This window comes from Acomys minous (genome assembly GCF_964271855.1).
Source record: "Acomys minous genome assembly, chromosome: 5".
In the NCBI taxonomy this organism is placed as follows: domain Eukaryota; kingdom Metazoa; phylum Chordata; class Mammalia; order Rodentia; family Muridae; genus Acomys; species Acomys minous.
Genome location: NC_140494.1, coordinates 16,763,977 through 16,779,597, shown reverse-complemented (window position 1 = coordinate 16,779,597; position 15,621 = coordinate 16,763,977). Strand labels below are relative to the sequence as shown.

The window sequence follows — 15,621 nt, the reverse complement described above, 5'->3', positions numbered from 1 at the left end:
ATTCACCATGGATTTTATCTTTCCAGTATGGATCTCCATGTGCGTCAAGCCCATTCTCCTGCCCTCCAGCCTGTGGGAACATCCTATGTTCTGTAGTGGTAAGTTTGAATAATGCAGGCATCTCATGTGCCTGCATCCTAGAGGGTGGTTTTTTGTTTTTTTGTTTTTTGTTTTTTTTTGCGGGGGGGGGGGGTGGTGGTGGTGGTGGTGGAAGTGTTAGTTTACTTTATCCATGCTGTAGTGTGTGCTAATTCTTTTTTAATTTTTAATTTATTATTATTATTATTATTATTATTATTATTATTATTATTATTATTATTATTTTATGGCTGAAACACATTCTATTGTAAATTGGGTGTGGCAGTGTAAACCTGTAATTCCAGCACTGGAGAAGTGGAGGCAGAGGGACCGTAAATTTGAGGCCAGCCTAGTCTACATTATTACAATGAAATAAATCAAAATTCCAGAGTGCACCATTTTATGTCCATACCAACTCACCAAGAGTTCAGTTTCTGACAGCGCACATTTTCTGCTTTTCAGTAGGGTTGCGCTGACTGGGTATGGACTTACATCGCACTGTGGTTCTGTTTCAACTCCCCCAATGAGTAGAGCTTCTAATGATATTTTTGTGAATGTCTGTGAGTCTTTTCTGAGGGAATGACCAGGTCCCTTGCTCATTTTTAAATTTTGTTATTGAATTATGGGATTAAAAAAGTATGAATATTAATCTCTATTGGTATTATTGTTTCCAAATATTTCCTCCAGCTCTTTAAATGACTTTAAAAATAGTCTGTTCTTTGACAACTTTCATACATGTGTGCCATGTGTTTTGGTCATATTTGCCCCTGTTACCCTCTCCTATCCTCTCGCTACTCCCACTGAGCCTCTTCTTTGCAAAAAACTCCCTTGCTGTTGTCATGCCTTGCTGTGTATGCCGTGTGAGGAGTTTAATTAGGGTTTCCTAGTGAGCACAGGTGGGGATTATTTACTGGAGCATGGGTGACTTCACAGTGGCTCTCCCACTGCTGAAAGGTGATTCCCCTCAAAGGGACATAGCTCTTGAAATGTGTCCCTTCTGATGTACAACAGCGTTGACATAGAACCCTTCTCTTTTGCTTGCTTTTTATTGTTCCTACCTTTGTTGTTTGCAGCCGAGAATAAATTGCAAAATTCAGAGACATAAGTTTTTCCTATCTTATGCCAATATTTTTTTTATAGTTTTAGTTCTTAAATCTGGGTCTTTGAAGAACATGTAGCAGTAACATTTATGCATGACATGAGATTTTTTTAAAAAAAATCACTTCTTTTGCAGAAATTCTCCAGCACCATTTACCAAAAACCGAATGCCTCCAAAGCAGGGATTCTTTCCGCAGATGTTTCCAAAGCTGCTGGTTACTGTTTCAAAGGTTAAACAAATAATGATTAAGTTGCGCATCACTTAAGGTAGATTTTGACCCCTTACAAGTTGAACAGTACTGAAGATCTAAGATCATTGACAGTCTTCAGGAAGGGAAAAATACTTAAGCCTTCTTGGAAGGATTGGAAAGTTAAAGAATATACTGCTGGTCAAAGTACAGCCGCCTGGTTTGCTGCTCTCACATTCCCCGGCCTCCGTTGGTTCCAGTGGTCTCCCTCTTGCCTGACGAGCAGGGAGGCTGCTGAGGAACATGCCCTCATATTTTCTCTGGGGTTTTGTTACTTTCTTGCTGATAGCCGGATTAGATGGCGAAGTTGGACCGCTTGCGCAGAAGCCACAGAAAAGGATCGCTGATCTCCACCAGTAAGTAGACACGTGGCTTTTTTCTGCTTATGGACCTGGGTAGCTTCTCGCTGTCTGTAACAAATAACAAGCGAAGTAAAAGATCGGCGCTTCTGGAGGGAAGCAGGGATGTGAAAAATCCAACAGGGACAAGATTCGGCCTAGTAGAAGGACTTGCTTTTTTATTTACAAATATTTTTTTGCCCACTTCTGAACGAGTCACATCTGCAATTCTTGGGAAATATCATTAAGAAATTCTCAGGGAAATAATGATTGGCGGACAGAGATTTGGACGCGTTGAATGCAAGGTGAAAATCTGTACAGCAAGTCTGTTATTATTCAGCATGAAACTTGGTGTAAAAAGTAAAACTAGGGTGGGCAGTGGCGGTACACATTTTTAATCCCAACACTCAGGAGGCAGAGGCAGGCAGATCTTTATGGGTTTGAGGCCAGCCGGGTCTATAGCGTGAGTTCCAGGACAGCCAGGGTTGTTACACAGAGAAAGCTTGTCTTAAAAAAAAAAATTAGATGTACTAATTACTGACAAATCTCTGCTTGAATTGTCTAGGCCTCGGATGACTTCGGAGGGGGGAAACTTAGTGTTTCTTACGAGCGCTGCCCAAAACATCGAATTTAGAACTGGAGCCCTGGGGAAAGTCAAATTAAATAACGAAGACCTTGGCGAATGTTTACACCAGGTAATATACCAGAAAAACACAGAGTAACTTAGTTGACCAGCTCAATATGAATCGGCACCTTGAATCCTGAGCAGAGAGAGCGCAACTGGGAAGATAAGTTCTTGAAAAGAAGCTTATAAAAGCTTCATGACAGGAGAGAGGGACCAATACCAGAAGGGCCAGATTTCACAATCCAGAAGAGATCCAGAAAGTAAACCTCAACTCCCCTGACAGGGAGGGGGGCACAGATGTGCCGGGCAGCACTGTGGCCACTGTAGAGTGGTCACTTCCTCTGATGCTTTATTGAATGCTTTTGGTACTCAGTATTGGCATCAGCATGCTGTGTATCGCCGGTAATGTTGGAGGCAGCGTTCAGAGCTGCGCCTGGCTCTCACACTGTGTACTGTGTCGTTCGACCCTCAGGACTGCCCCATGAGGGTGCTTATTATTACTATGAGCTACAAGTGTGGGAAATCTGCTTAATATCCAGAAGATGCACAATGGACAGTTGAGGGCAAGATTTAAAATTTAAAAGGTCTCATTCAAAAATCATATATATTTATGGTACTAGGGGGCGGGTTGAATCCAGGGATTTTTACATACCAGGCAAGTTCTGTATCATTGAGCGACACCCTCAGCCCACCATGCTTCTTAACAAGCACCCTCAAGTGTTACTCATTATGGGGAAATGCATACAAGAAAGCATGTTGCTATGGAAGAGTCAAATGAGTTTTGCAATATCTATTTTGGTCTAATTGTTATTGTACATGGTATTGCTCTAGAGTTTGTAATAATGAGGTTTTAGTGTTTGCTCCTGTAAATTTGATTTTTTTTCTTTTTTTTTTTTACTATTGCTGTTTTCCTTTTTCTTTTTTCTTTTTGAAAATTAGATCCAGAGAAACAAAGATGATATTATAGATTTAAAAAAGAATACAACTGGCCTTCCTCAAAATATACTTAGTCAAGTCCAGCAGCTTAACTCCAAGGTAAGGGGGGCACATGCATTGCATGCATGGTAAGAGTGAGTGAGGTCTTCTCAACCCAACTTTGTAAGTAGTGTTCTTTTCAGGTGACATGTCAAGTCTGCCTCATCTTCGGCTGTTTATCATTATGTTGTGAACTTTGGGGTTAAGTGGCATAACTGCAGTGGAGGCTATGGAGTCGAGGTGGGAGAAGGCCTAAGTGCTATGACAAGCATTTGTGGCGAGATTTGGCTTTGCTCGGGTTCTGATAGCGTGTCTCTTACCCATGGAGGGGGTTATCGCTGTCATTTGTGCCCTTATCACCACGTGAAAGAAGCAGTGAGACAGCTTATCAGGGGGGTGGACTTCCTTTTAAAAGACCTTTAAAAATTTACAGGAGAAAAGGACTAGGATGCTAGAAACCCCAGAGGGGAGAGGAATTAGGAGGGAAAAGTAATGAATGAAAGCCAAACAAAGTGGGTCTCTAAGGGCCAAGCACAGCGAAGCCTAGCGCCACAGGTGAGGATCTGTGTGCTGCCTAACTGATGTATTTTTTTCCCCACTGCTACAGCTCCTGGATCTTGAAAGAAATTTTCAAAGTTTACAGCAGGTAAGTCCTGTGACCAGTTTCAGTGTGCTTTCAGTCAAGTCCACATAGTCACTGAAAATATATAAACAACATTTCTAAGGTAGAAATGGCTGCTGCTCCTCTGTTACTCTATTTACTACTCAGGAGGCTAAGCCCAGAGGATTGAGGGTGAATCCAGCTTAGGATACACAGCGAGCTACAGACCAGCTTGTGATACAAAGTGTGACCTTGCCTGAAAAAATCGTTAAGAGTCAATAGTTTTATTTTAAGGGATAGATGATGGATATCAAGGACTTGATTTTCCATCATTTGATTCCTGTCCCTGGTGATGTTCCCTAGGAGGCCTGTGAGGACCCAGGGCATTATGTCACCCTAAGGTCACTCAGAATGTGAGATCTTCTCTGAGTCACAGCCCTTAGGACCTTTTATTGCCCTACTTTAGCCATGCTGCTGTGGGCTTACTTGTGTACATTTGGTCAGCTAGTGATCCCCCAGCTGGCACCAATAACTGGGGTTCAAATAGCCACATGCTTCTCTGAATTGAGCTCAGAATTCTGGGCGTGTGCACAGTGTTCTCAGTTCCTTAAAGTCTCACTGGCTGGCAGTTCAGCTTGAAACATTTCCCCAGAGCAAATGCACTCTACTTTTGGCATGTGTGTGCCCAGCTATGTGCGTTTATGCTTCTCGCCTTCCTTGCGGGTAAACGGCTAAGACTTCTGCCCAAAGAAATGTATAGAATCTACACATCCCACTCAATAGTGTCTGCTCTAATGGTCACACTCTGTTTCCGCAATGATTCGATCATCATCTCTTACTTTGGGAGTTAAGTCTGATGAACAAGTTCACATTTCTTTTTCATCACATTGACAATGGATTGTACCTCAGCCTTCATCTCTTCAGGGAGTAGCTGAGCACATGAGAACACACAAGCAAGGCACAGTGCATGTCCAGGAGCAAAGCCACATGGGGTTTTCAAACTCCTGTAGTGCTTCCCCGTTTCCCTACTGGTCAAGAACTGCCGTCCTCTTCCCCACCACTCGGGAAGTTTTTAATGATTTCCAATGTCAATTTCTTTCTGCTTTTGCATAGGACAAGGTCAGCACAGTCTTTGCCACTCTTCATCATCTTCCTACTGACTGCTTACTAATTTCTCTTCCTGCTTCCCTCTCCTTGCCCCAATCTCTTGCTTTTAATCCCTAGACAACATTGCTTCTATTCACCAGAAAACTCCTAAGTTCGTGGCAAACGTCCTTCATAATGACCTGTGGTTTTTTCACGGACAAGGCTCATTGTGGTTCTGGAAGAAAGACAAGTAAAACATAGGAAGACAGTGGGGTTCGGAATGAGACATATGCACATGCAGTCCTGGGACTGATGACAAGGGCAGAGAAAGAATGGCTTTCCAGTGCACAGCAAAGGGCCAGTTGGAGATCTTTGAGTTTTGTCCACAGAACTAAGTTGATCTCCTCTGAGCCTTTATACATGTGCATGGATGGTACAAACATTGTCCCTGTCTTAAACAGAATTTTTACTAAACTCAATACAGTAAAATACCTCAACTGCATCATTACTTGCCCTCTATGAAGCAGTTGCCTCTGCATCCCCAAGTCTTTACAAGTTGTACAGAATTGAAATGGTAGCTAACGAAGGGTGAGATCCCCAGTTGTGTGGACAAAGGTAGGACTGTTTGGCTGTTCTGCTCTAAAAGCGGTCAGGTGAGCAGAGGGCAAAAGGTGTATCTTGGCTGGCCACATTTCAAACAAAGAGGCTTGGAAAGAAATGAGTTCAGTCATCTGAGCCAATGGCAGGAGGGGTGGTAATAAAAGATGATCAGTTTTCAAAGGCTTATCTAGAGGTGCCTGAGATAAGATCGCAAGGCCAAAGAATGGATATTTCCATTTCATTTTCTTAGTGCGATAGAAACATCCATTCTTATGTCCACATTTAAAGCCTTTATTCTGATCTAGTAGCACATGTTCTTTCTCTCATGAAAGATGCTCCTAAGGAGCAGGGAATTTTCTTTGTCGCCCATGTCTAAACTATACAGAGGGTTAAGGAATATGAGCTTGCTTGATATTTTCACAAGAGAACTGACTTGAAGGGGAATGTGAGTCATTGGAGGAAGTCTGGAGGAAGCCCCGGAGGGTGAGGAGAAACCCACACCCGAACTTAGCCTGCCATCCGCTCTGGGCCAAGGACAAGTATCGGTCTCTCACTGCTGTAACTGCCCTGTTGTTTTTCAGAATGTGGAGAGAAAAGTTTGCAGTAGCAATCCCTGCCGCAATGGTGGCACCTGCGTCAATCTGCACAACTCTTTCTTTTGTATCTGCCCTGCGCAGTGGGAGGTGAGTCACTTGGTCCTCATTTAGAAATCAAAGAGCCATTGGCCAGTGAGTCTGCGGTGGCTTCTCTGGACTCACTCAGGCATATCTAATTATCCACTAGAGTTTCTAGGATTCTGTGGCCTCACAAGTCAGAATGAATTGTGCCAAAGTGTCAGAGTTGATTATTTAACCCACTGAGCCCTGCACCATCTTGAGCAACTCTCACAAGAGGAGAAGTAAATGGTAGGGCCTGATAGCGGTTAGCGCTGCTTAAATAGATCAGCACTGGAAAGCGTGGGCTGAAGCTTGGGGTATTCTTGCCCTCGCTGAGCAGTAGTGAGGATCCTGCTATTGTGGACATCAACAGGAAGATCACTACATAGCTGTCTCCAAGCACAGCCACATCTATGTAAGGACTACTGCTCCTGTGACCACTGTGCTCTTGTGAGGAGCTCCTTGGTCCCATTGGGTCCAACCTGAATTCTTAGCATGAGATTGATGTTATTAATATTGTACTTGACTTTATTAAGGATGTACTGTCCACATATAAGTCATTAAGTATATCATGTGACTATTAATCCAGAAGTGCCCATGTCCTATGGTGCCTGACTGGGTTCTTTGCATCTCTGCAGGGTCTTTTCTGCTCAGACGATGTTAACGAGTGTGCGGTTTACTCAGGAACACCCTTTGGCTGCCAGAGTGGATCCACCTGTGTGAATACAATGGGGAGTTTCAGGTAACTTAATTTTTAAGTGTCAAGTGTATTTCTGAAGGACAAGAGCAGCAAATAATTAAAAGTATGCAGATTAATGTCTATAGTACCAGAAAAACTAGGCACCCCATGGGGGTTCATTGGATTTTACTGAACATAGTCATATTTTTCCTTAAATAAATAAAAACCTTTCACCCCATGGAGAAATTATGTTGACAGCATCCCTGAGGAAGAAGAAGGCCATCGTGATGGCCACAGAGCAGTCAGAAAGCATGGTGCATGCTGAGCTGATACCTGAGCAGGAGTCAGAGCCTACGTAAAAGGGCAGCTTCAAGATGAGTGGGTGCAGAGGGGGTCACAGTCCAGCATTCCAGTGTCCCCGCGCCGTGTTCATTCCATGTGTTCATCCTACTTGCTTGCAAGCGTACAGTTGCACTAAGGGTGGTTCATTCACTGTGTATGAATGTTGACCAAAACAAATCAGACTGGCGTAACATTCAGAGAATTGATTAACTCACCCAAGCACAGTCCCCAGGCAGCTTGACTCCTTTTCAGATTCGTGTTTTGTCAAATGATTCACTCACGACATTCTGCCCATCACCTCACCTCATCATAGTCTTTCCCAGGAAACCATCACTTAACCTGAACCAGACGGCGCACAGCCTCTGTGTTCCCACTGTGCTTGAGCAGTATTGGTCATTAAAGGCACCTCCTGATAATCAAGTCATGGCATTTATGCCTGATCATTGTCAGATTTACTAGTGTATGGTTTCTCAATATTACTTTTGAGAAGAATGTGATGTCATCCTTTGCTATATTTTGGCTGATGGCCTGTGTCCTAAGGATCCATAAGGATTAAAAAACTAGTTCTGCTACTGCAGGAACTGCTAATCACTCTGCAAAATAACCTAACATAATTAAGGACATAATTATTCTCTCTTCCCTGTGCTCCTGGTGTCTTGTAACAGTATCCTGCAGAAATGAGTGTCGGAATTTGCTTTAACCTCTGTCATCTCTTAACACATTTTCTCAAAAGGTAGCCACAGTCCTTTTGTTCCTTTAATCTGAGCTTTAAAACTTTGGTTCACTCTAGGTTAATAAATTTGACTCATGCAAACTTCTTTTAGACATATTTATAAAGTCAATCATTGTGCAAAACCCAAAATGACAGCCTCTATTTTAAGTCTAACACTGTTGTCTGAGGAACCTTTTTATGGGACATGATGAGTGAGGCATTAACAAGAGCCGCAGCTTGGAAGGGCACCCAGTGAACTTGTTTGAGGACTTTGCTGTTCGGACTTTGGATCTAATTGAAATGACACCCAGTGCCACTGATGTCATTCACATTCTGCCTATGGCCTTCATTCCCTTGAAAGCATTATCAAATGGTTTCTGTTTATGGCCATTTATCAAGCAGAATTTCCAATTGGAGATATCAGTAACAAGTGTCCCAATCTGACTTTTAGCACTTACAACTGTGTGCCTCCTCAGTATCCAGTAATGTCCCGGAGATTAGACACCATTCCAATCTTTCTTTATCATCACCATCTTTTGGTGCATTCTGGGCCAGTTGAATGATGGGAGCCATTCACAGAAGTCACTGCTGTTGTTTCTCAGGACATTATTTTTCATGTTCATCCTTTTAAAGATGGAAGTGGGTGGGAAGGAGGTGAGAGCCTGTAGTATTATTCACAATGTACAACTCTCCATTGTATGTCAAAGTTGAGATACACACGAGAGAAGAGAGAGGAAGGGAGCAAGTGACAGGGAAGAAAAGAGAGAGAGAGAAAGTGTTCATTGTTTCTTGGAGGTAGCATCCCTTTGTAAAACAGTATTGGATTCGCTCTTGTTCCCCATGTGAAGGGAAGCACAAGAACTTCTGCTGATTCTGGACTGTTTATTGTCTCTAGTCACCATCCCTCATAGATTTGCTGGAGACATTGGAGAGAAGAATATTTAACTCTGTCTTCTTCTAGATGTGAGAGTAGTTTATGAGGTCTTAAGAATCCCAATTAAGTAAATATATCCTATATGAATTCCGGTGTATCCCAGTAACTTGTGTGTACATGCTCCTGTGTGAGTATGCACACAGGAGTGTGCATGGATGCACATGTATATGGAAACCAGAGAACAACCTCAGACCTCTTTCCTCAGACTCCACCCACCTTGTCTTTTGTCTTGGTGCTTTGTCTGCATGTATGCCTGTGTACCAAATGTATGCCTGGTGCCTGCAGAGGCTAGAAAAGGAGTTTGACTCCTTTGATATGGAGTTACAGATGGTTGTGAGCTGCCTTGTGGGTGCTCTTAACTGCCTACCCATCTCTCTAGCCCCTTACCTAGTTTTTTGAGACAGAGTTTCTCATTGGCCTGGAAAATGCCAAGTATACTAAGAAATCAAGTCCCAGGAGTCCAGTTCTCTCTGCTGCCCCAATACTGAGATTTTAAGCACAAGCCACTCTTCCTAGGCTTTTTTTTTCATCTCTTTTTAAACAGTGAATTATGGGCATTGAACTCTGGTCTTCTTGCTTACAAGAAAAGCAATTCGCTGGCTAAGCCATTACTCCACCCTCAAGTAACATCTTGAAGGGATACAATAAAATATATAATATTCATGAGCATAAAATTTAGTCATTGCTCTGTGGGTCTGTATGTAATAAAATAATGAACATTTAAATAATTTCTTGAATCTTGTTAATTATGTTAGATTAAAATGCTTAGTAATAAGAAGTTTCACTGAGACTAAAAACTCCTTAGGGAAACCACATGGATTTGATAAGGAAAAACATGACCCGCTGTCGGATGATCTGGGTCTGCAATGTGTGGGTGTGGTCAGCAAATAGGGCTTCATGTGGGGCTGCCTCAGTTAAAAGATCTCTGTGAGTCACTTTAGTTAGAGTGAATGGAATTCCTGCTTAACAGTTAATAATTCATAATTATGAATTCCTTTGAGAAGATGAGGTTCTACACAAGTACTAATTGGAATCCCTGTTTCATAAACGTTTTTGGCAAAAAAAAAAATCTTAGAGTGATGAGTGTAAGATAAAGTAAAAATTTATCTGCTTTTACTAGTTCTTGTGTCTTGAGTCTTGCTCCTAGCTACTATGAGAGCTAACAGAAAGATAGATTTTGGTGTTATTGTCTTCACTATAATAGTTGCTATTGATTGTCTCCTGACTTGCTTTATATGTAAGACAGCTCTTGGGGTCATGCATGGCATATGTTCTAAGGGTACAGACCTACAAGGCTTTCTAGGAAGAAAACAAGCACATGATACTGATTTGGTCCATCTTCTTTTATCTCCATATTATTGGCAGCTTTTAAAGCAGTGAAATAGTGAAGACAATCTCAGTTGGTATCAGATTGTACTTAGGTATTAATTTTATTATCTCTTTCAGTTACTCAGTGTACTGATACTGAGCTATATACTCTCAGTTAACTAGGACTATGGAAGGATGTTTGCTGTCTTCTAAATTGACAAGTGCATTTATAGTTTCTGAAGGCTGAAAAGCCTAGTTTTATTCTACTAGAATGAAAGCAACAATAAAAGACTTTTTACAAGAACTAGGGCTTGAGAAATGGCTCAGGAGGTAAACACACTTGCAACAAAAACCTGATGACTTAATAGGATCCCTCGATCTTATGGTAGCAGAGAACTGACTCCTGACTTCAACTTGCACACCATGGTATGCGTGTACCCACATCTGCACATTGTACACACATACACACACATAATAAATAAAACTTAAAAGGAATTAACATCAAAGGTGGCAGTACTAGTAAGGTAGTTTTAAAATACACAGATGGTTTTATTATTGCTTCATAAGTATTTATATGATGAATTACTTACTCTTTTCCTTTAAAAGGCCATATTGAGTCACTTTGAAAATATATTTCATATGCAAATGCTATTGCATTTAAAAAGACATACAGTTGCAAAGTCTTCCCAGTCACTTACTTTACCCCTGGGAACAGAAATGTAACATGGACAAGTTATAGAACTGGAGTAAAACAGATCTGAGCTTCTGTTCCTCTTCCCTTGCATACTGGTGCTGTGTCTGTAGGCAGTCTTATTTGCTGCATACCTGTCAAATATGAAGATCATGGCAAGGAAGCCTAAATCTTACTTGGTTTATTTGCTCCTTTTCCTTCTCCTTCTCCTCCTCCTCTTCCTCCTTCTTCTCCTCTTCTTCCTCTTCTTCTTCTGCCTTCTTCTCTTATTATCTAACTTTAAGTGAAATAAGTCTATTTTGTATCTGATTTAAAAGAGTATAAGACTAATGTCCATTCATCTCCAAGTGATAATGGCTAGGAAGAAGGAAGTGAGAGCTAAGGAGAGAGGGTTGCCTTGGGGTGCATGGCCACAGTCTCCTCTGGCATCCTAAGTAATTTCCCACTGCTTAAATACTTAGCTGTAAGAGAAAAACTTCCTAGAGAGGACTGCTTATTCAAGAGGAGTCAGAAAGGTGAATGGTTAGTATATTCGCTTAGGATTTAAATTTGCATCATTTTGTCCCAGAGGTTCCCAAACATGCTAATACCCATCACACAGAAAATACACTTAGAAAAACTTGTAATAATTGGTTCTGAGTTGTTTTATTTTTATATGTCAAATGTATGGAGAAAGAAGAAAAATATTTAGCAATTAATCAAATGTTTAAATATGTATAAGAAATGTTCAAAAATAATGTAATCCCAAAGAGTACAATTAAATTCTCTGGATGAGTACTCGATAAGAGGAAAGAGAACAGGGTGTAAGGGAAAGTGTGGGAAAGGGTGCAGAGCTGTTGAATAGGGAGCTAGTATCCAAGTGTAAGCTTAATCACTAATTATTATTAATTCATCATCTGGGCTTAATGAGAAAAGAAACCTTGGCATGCTCATCGATGTAATTTATTAATTAAATAAGTTTTGTATAATTATGTAGTAGTGCTATAAATTGCATGGATCATACTTAGATATTTTACAAAATATTCATTTACCTAAACTAGAAATTAAACTGTCCTTTGTATTTTCAGTTGGTAAGTCTGGCAGCTCTACGTGGTAGTGCATGGTGTGGCTCCCTACACCCTACTGTCCATGTCTGGCAACACACATTGATCTCTTTTTACTTGGAAATGACCAAAGGTGTCACCCCAGCAATTGTTTCTGGGTCCAGCTATGGCATGCCTTGTTCTGTATCTAGGCCTGGCTTCTGCTTGTTTTCAAACTCACTTCTTGCACTATTATTACCCACACTTTGACATCTTTGGTACCTTAATGCATATTGCTAAAACAACAATTCTACATTGTCAGAAACCATCTTTTCCAGAACCATCCAAAACTAGCTTGAGGTTGCAGGCAGCAGAGACAGGCATGCCCTGCAGATTCTCCCTCATTCTTGTCTCCGACATCCACAATGACATTTGTGATGAACCTCTGCACTTGGCTCTTTCACTGTCTAGGATGTGCTCACACTTAGCCTATGTGAGTCCTTCGTCCCTTACCACACATCCCAACACCTGTGCTAACACCTTACAATCCCCCTTTCTTACTGCTTTGCAGATATAGAACTAAACCAGCAACTTAAAGAGTTACAATAACTTATGTGTGTTTATTTACTTATTTATTCACTTTACATCCCAATCATAGCCCCCTGCTTCCTCTTTTCCCTGTCCCACCCTCCCTCCCTCTTTACTCTATTCCACTCCCCTACTCCTCAGAAAATGGGAGCCCCTCCACCAACCCACCCCAGCACATCAAGTCACATCAGGGCTTAGCACTTCCTCTTCCCCTGTGGCCTGGTGAAGCAGGCCCGTCACAGGGAAGTGATCAGAAAACAGGTGACAGAGTCCAAGTCAAAGATGGGCTTCATGTGAGTCCCCTAGTAGAGGTAGTCCCAACAACTTAAACAAACTTTCCCTATTTGATTTTTGTTAATCTCACATTTTCTAGTTACACAGAACCTCCTGGTATTGAGGTATCGTATGACAGTTACATTTTGTTATGCATTAAAATATGGCTGTGAAGGAAATGTCTCATTACCGACTACATCTCTTTCTGACAGAATAGGGTTGTCCTCTGTAATATAAAAGCACCTAGCCTAGATCATCACCTGTGCTGCAGGATGAATTCTGAGTGAACTTGCTGATCTTTCCTTTGCCCTTCCTGAATGAGCTCCATCACCCATGCTTTACAGACATCTGACCTTTGAGAGTACTGCTTGATGACTGGGATCAAAAGAATTTATTGCTCTAATCCTATAAAACATTGAGCCATGGTTCTCTAACAGTTGATTTGAAAAGATTACACCTGCACTCAATGCTCTGCTTGGAGAAGAGTCGAGGAATTTTATTCTAAGGCTACAGCTGACAAAACTGCAGTGCTGGTTTATTATTAACATTATTGCTTTGCCAATAGACAGGTTCTGTTATTAAGAACACAAACCCTGACCCTGTGCTCTTGTATAACCAACAGATGTGACTGCACGCCTGATACGTATGGACCTCAGTGTGCATCTAAATTTAACGACTGTGAACAGGGCTCTCAGCAGCTCTGTAAGCATGGCATCTGTGAGGACTTAGTGCGAGTACAACATGGACAGGTAGGTCCCTTTCCCTCAGGGCTTCCTACACCGGCTCACTATGCTGGTGCACAGTCTGCAGCAGCATAGCGCTACAAGTGACTTCAGAGACTTCAGAAGTCAAGTCCCTTCTGTCCCTTAGCAGGATACACTCAGACAAAGAGAGAGACGACCCGCACAGAAAACAACTCAGAAATAGAAAATAGATCTGTCCTGCAAAATATGAGCCTTCTTGCTATTCCTTCACAGATCTCTCTGTGAGGCATGGCCTCCTGGTCTGTGGGTTAACAGTGAGTAGATATGCAAACAATACAGGTTATGTCTGGATTTGTCTGGCCTGTGAGTGGTGCAGACTTTATGGGTCTAGACCTCTGGTGTTCCTCTTTGTTCTGGGTCCTAGATACCTAATGCTCAGGGTAGCTTGGCCAGTTTTGATTTTATAAGAATTTTAATTGCTTATTTTTAATTCATTTTTAAAAAATTCTTAAGTGATAGAAAACTGTTCCTTCTAGCAGTAGGGGAGTAGGGGAAGGGATGAAGGGAACAGTGGGAGGAAGAGAAGAGATTTTTCAAAAAGGAAATGATTGTCCAAAGTCTGTGTCTACTTGAGTGTTTATCCTTTTAAATATATACCTGACTGAGTTCATTGACTTTAATTACAGCTTTAGTTATTGTTACTCTTTCCTGGGCATCTTTGGGATAAATTATAGGATACTCTTATCCTGAAATAAAGATGTTCCTTTTCCATGGTCCAGTCTAAATGCTCAAATCACATGGGAAGAGAAAGAGAAGCCACGCAACGGGCTTGATGCAAATGAACCGTAGAGGACAAGCAGCTCAGGGGCTAGGGAGATCTTCAGAGACATTCCTCCTCTCTTCCTGGTTGTCTTTATTTACTTTATTCTTTTTTTTTTCCTGACAGCCAAATTTTAACTGCATCTGTGATGCTGGGTGGACAACAACACCAAATGGCAGTTCCTGCACAGAGGACAAAAATGAATGCACCCTCCAGCCTTCTCCTTGTTCAGACCTTGTGCAGTGTTTCAACACGCAAGGCTCCTTCTACTGTGGGGCCTGCCCAACAGGTACTTTTTTGGGGGACACATGCTAGGCTCTGAATACCACACAGACAAGGTACCAGAGTCAGTTTTCCTCTACCACTTGGATAAGAAGGTCATTGTTTGGAGGTGTCTAAATCTAGCTGCACGTCCTACTCAAGAGCATCTTACTGTTAGAACAGGTCCCTGATGCAGTCAGAGATTTTCCCAAGAGTGTAATAACATCCAACTTTGGGGACCAACTGGACATAGAATTTGAAGGGTCTAATTTTGCCTGTCAGCTGGTAGTTAAAAGCATGTACTATATAACTCTACTTTTCCTACTAACCAGCTATTTGGAAGTATGGGGCAATGCTTTGACTGCTTTGTGGCTCTGCTACAAACCAGTAGTTGTTGTTTGGAGTGTTGCTGACTGTCCTATAGCCTTGCTGTAAATAGAGGTGCCCTGCTTCCTCAGGTCCAGGGATTCTTTAGGGAAACCCATTGTGTTGAGCTGCTGAAGACTCCGAACCCTGATCTCACTACAGTGTATATAACTACATCATCGTACCACACAGCACAGATGTGCAGGGCATGTGCCATGAGCAAAGCCCTGTGCTGTGCTGTTTGTTAGCTGTTAACCAGACTCCACAAGCCTATGAGGCAGCGTTCTATTCCTGGGTATATTGAGAGAGTGGAGCATAGATGGAAGACCACAACAACAGTTATCTTTTCATGCAAATGTCATGAAGGTGCCTTCTAAGCGTAAGCAATTGTTAGGGTTGTTTACATTTTATACTCTTTTTTTTTTCTTTTCTCTTTTGTTTTTCAAGACAAGGTTTATCTGTATGGCCCTGGCTGTCCTGGACTCACTTTGTATACCAGACTGGCCTCAAACTCACAGCAATCCACCTGCCTCTGCCTCTAAAATGCTGGGATTAAAGGTGTATGCCGCCACCACCCAGCTAGTTGTTTACATTTTAAATAGAAGCTGCTGAGGCT

General features: G+C 41.8%; 2 protein-coding genes across 2 annotated transcripts in view; both read left to right on the top strand.

The window, feature by feature from the left end:
- The window catches only part of TRDMT1 (tRNA aspartic acid methyltransferase 1), a 55,689-nt gene extending 54,259 nt beyond the window's left edge, over nt 1-1,430 (top strand). Inside the window, exons 11-12 of the mRNA XM_084783730.1 lie at nt 27-126; nt 1,313-1,430. Of these exons, the coding sequence (XP_084639856.1) occupies nt 27-112 (86 nt within the window). The 3' untranslated portion in view covers nt 113-126; nt 1,313-1,430. The remainder of the gene's footprint in view (nt 1-26; nt 127-1,312) is intronic.
- A 116-nt stretch (nt 1,431-1,546) lies between these two features.
- Nucleotides 1,547-15,621, top strand: part of CUBN (cubilin) — a 211,352-nt gene continuing 197,277 nt past the window's right edge. Inside the window, exons 1-8 of the mRNA XM_084783727.1 lie at nt 1,547-1,780; nt 2,328-2,457; nt 3,327-3,422; nt 3,970-4,008; nt 6,231-6,332; nt 6,944-7,047; nt 13,477-13,603; nt 14,505-14,667. Coding sequence (XP_084639853.1) covers nt 1,668-1,780; nt 2,328-2,457; nt 3,327-3,422; nt 3,970-4,008; nt 6,231-6,332; nt 6,944-7,047; nt 13,477-13,603; nt 14,505-14,667 — 874 coding nt within the window. The 5' untranslated portion in view covers nt 1,547-1,667. The remainder of the gene's footprint in view (nt 1,781-2,327; nt 2,458-3,326; nt 3,423-3,969; nt 4,009-6,230; nt 6,333-6,943; nt 7,048-13,476; nt 13,604-14,504; nt 14,668-15,621) is intronic.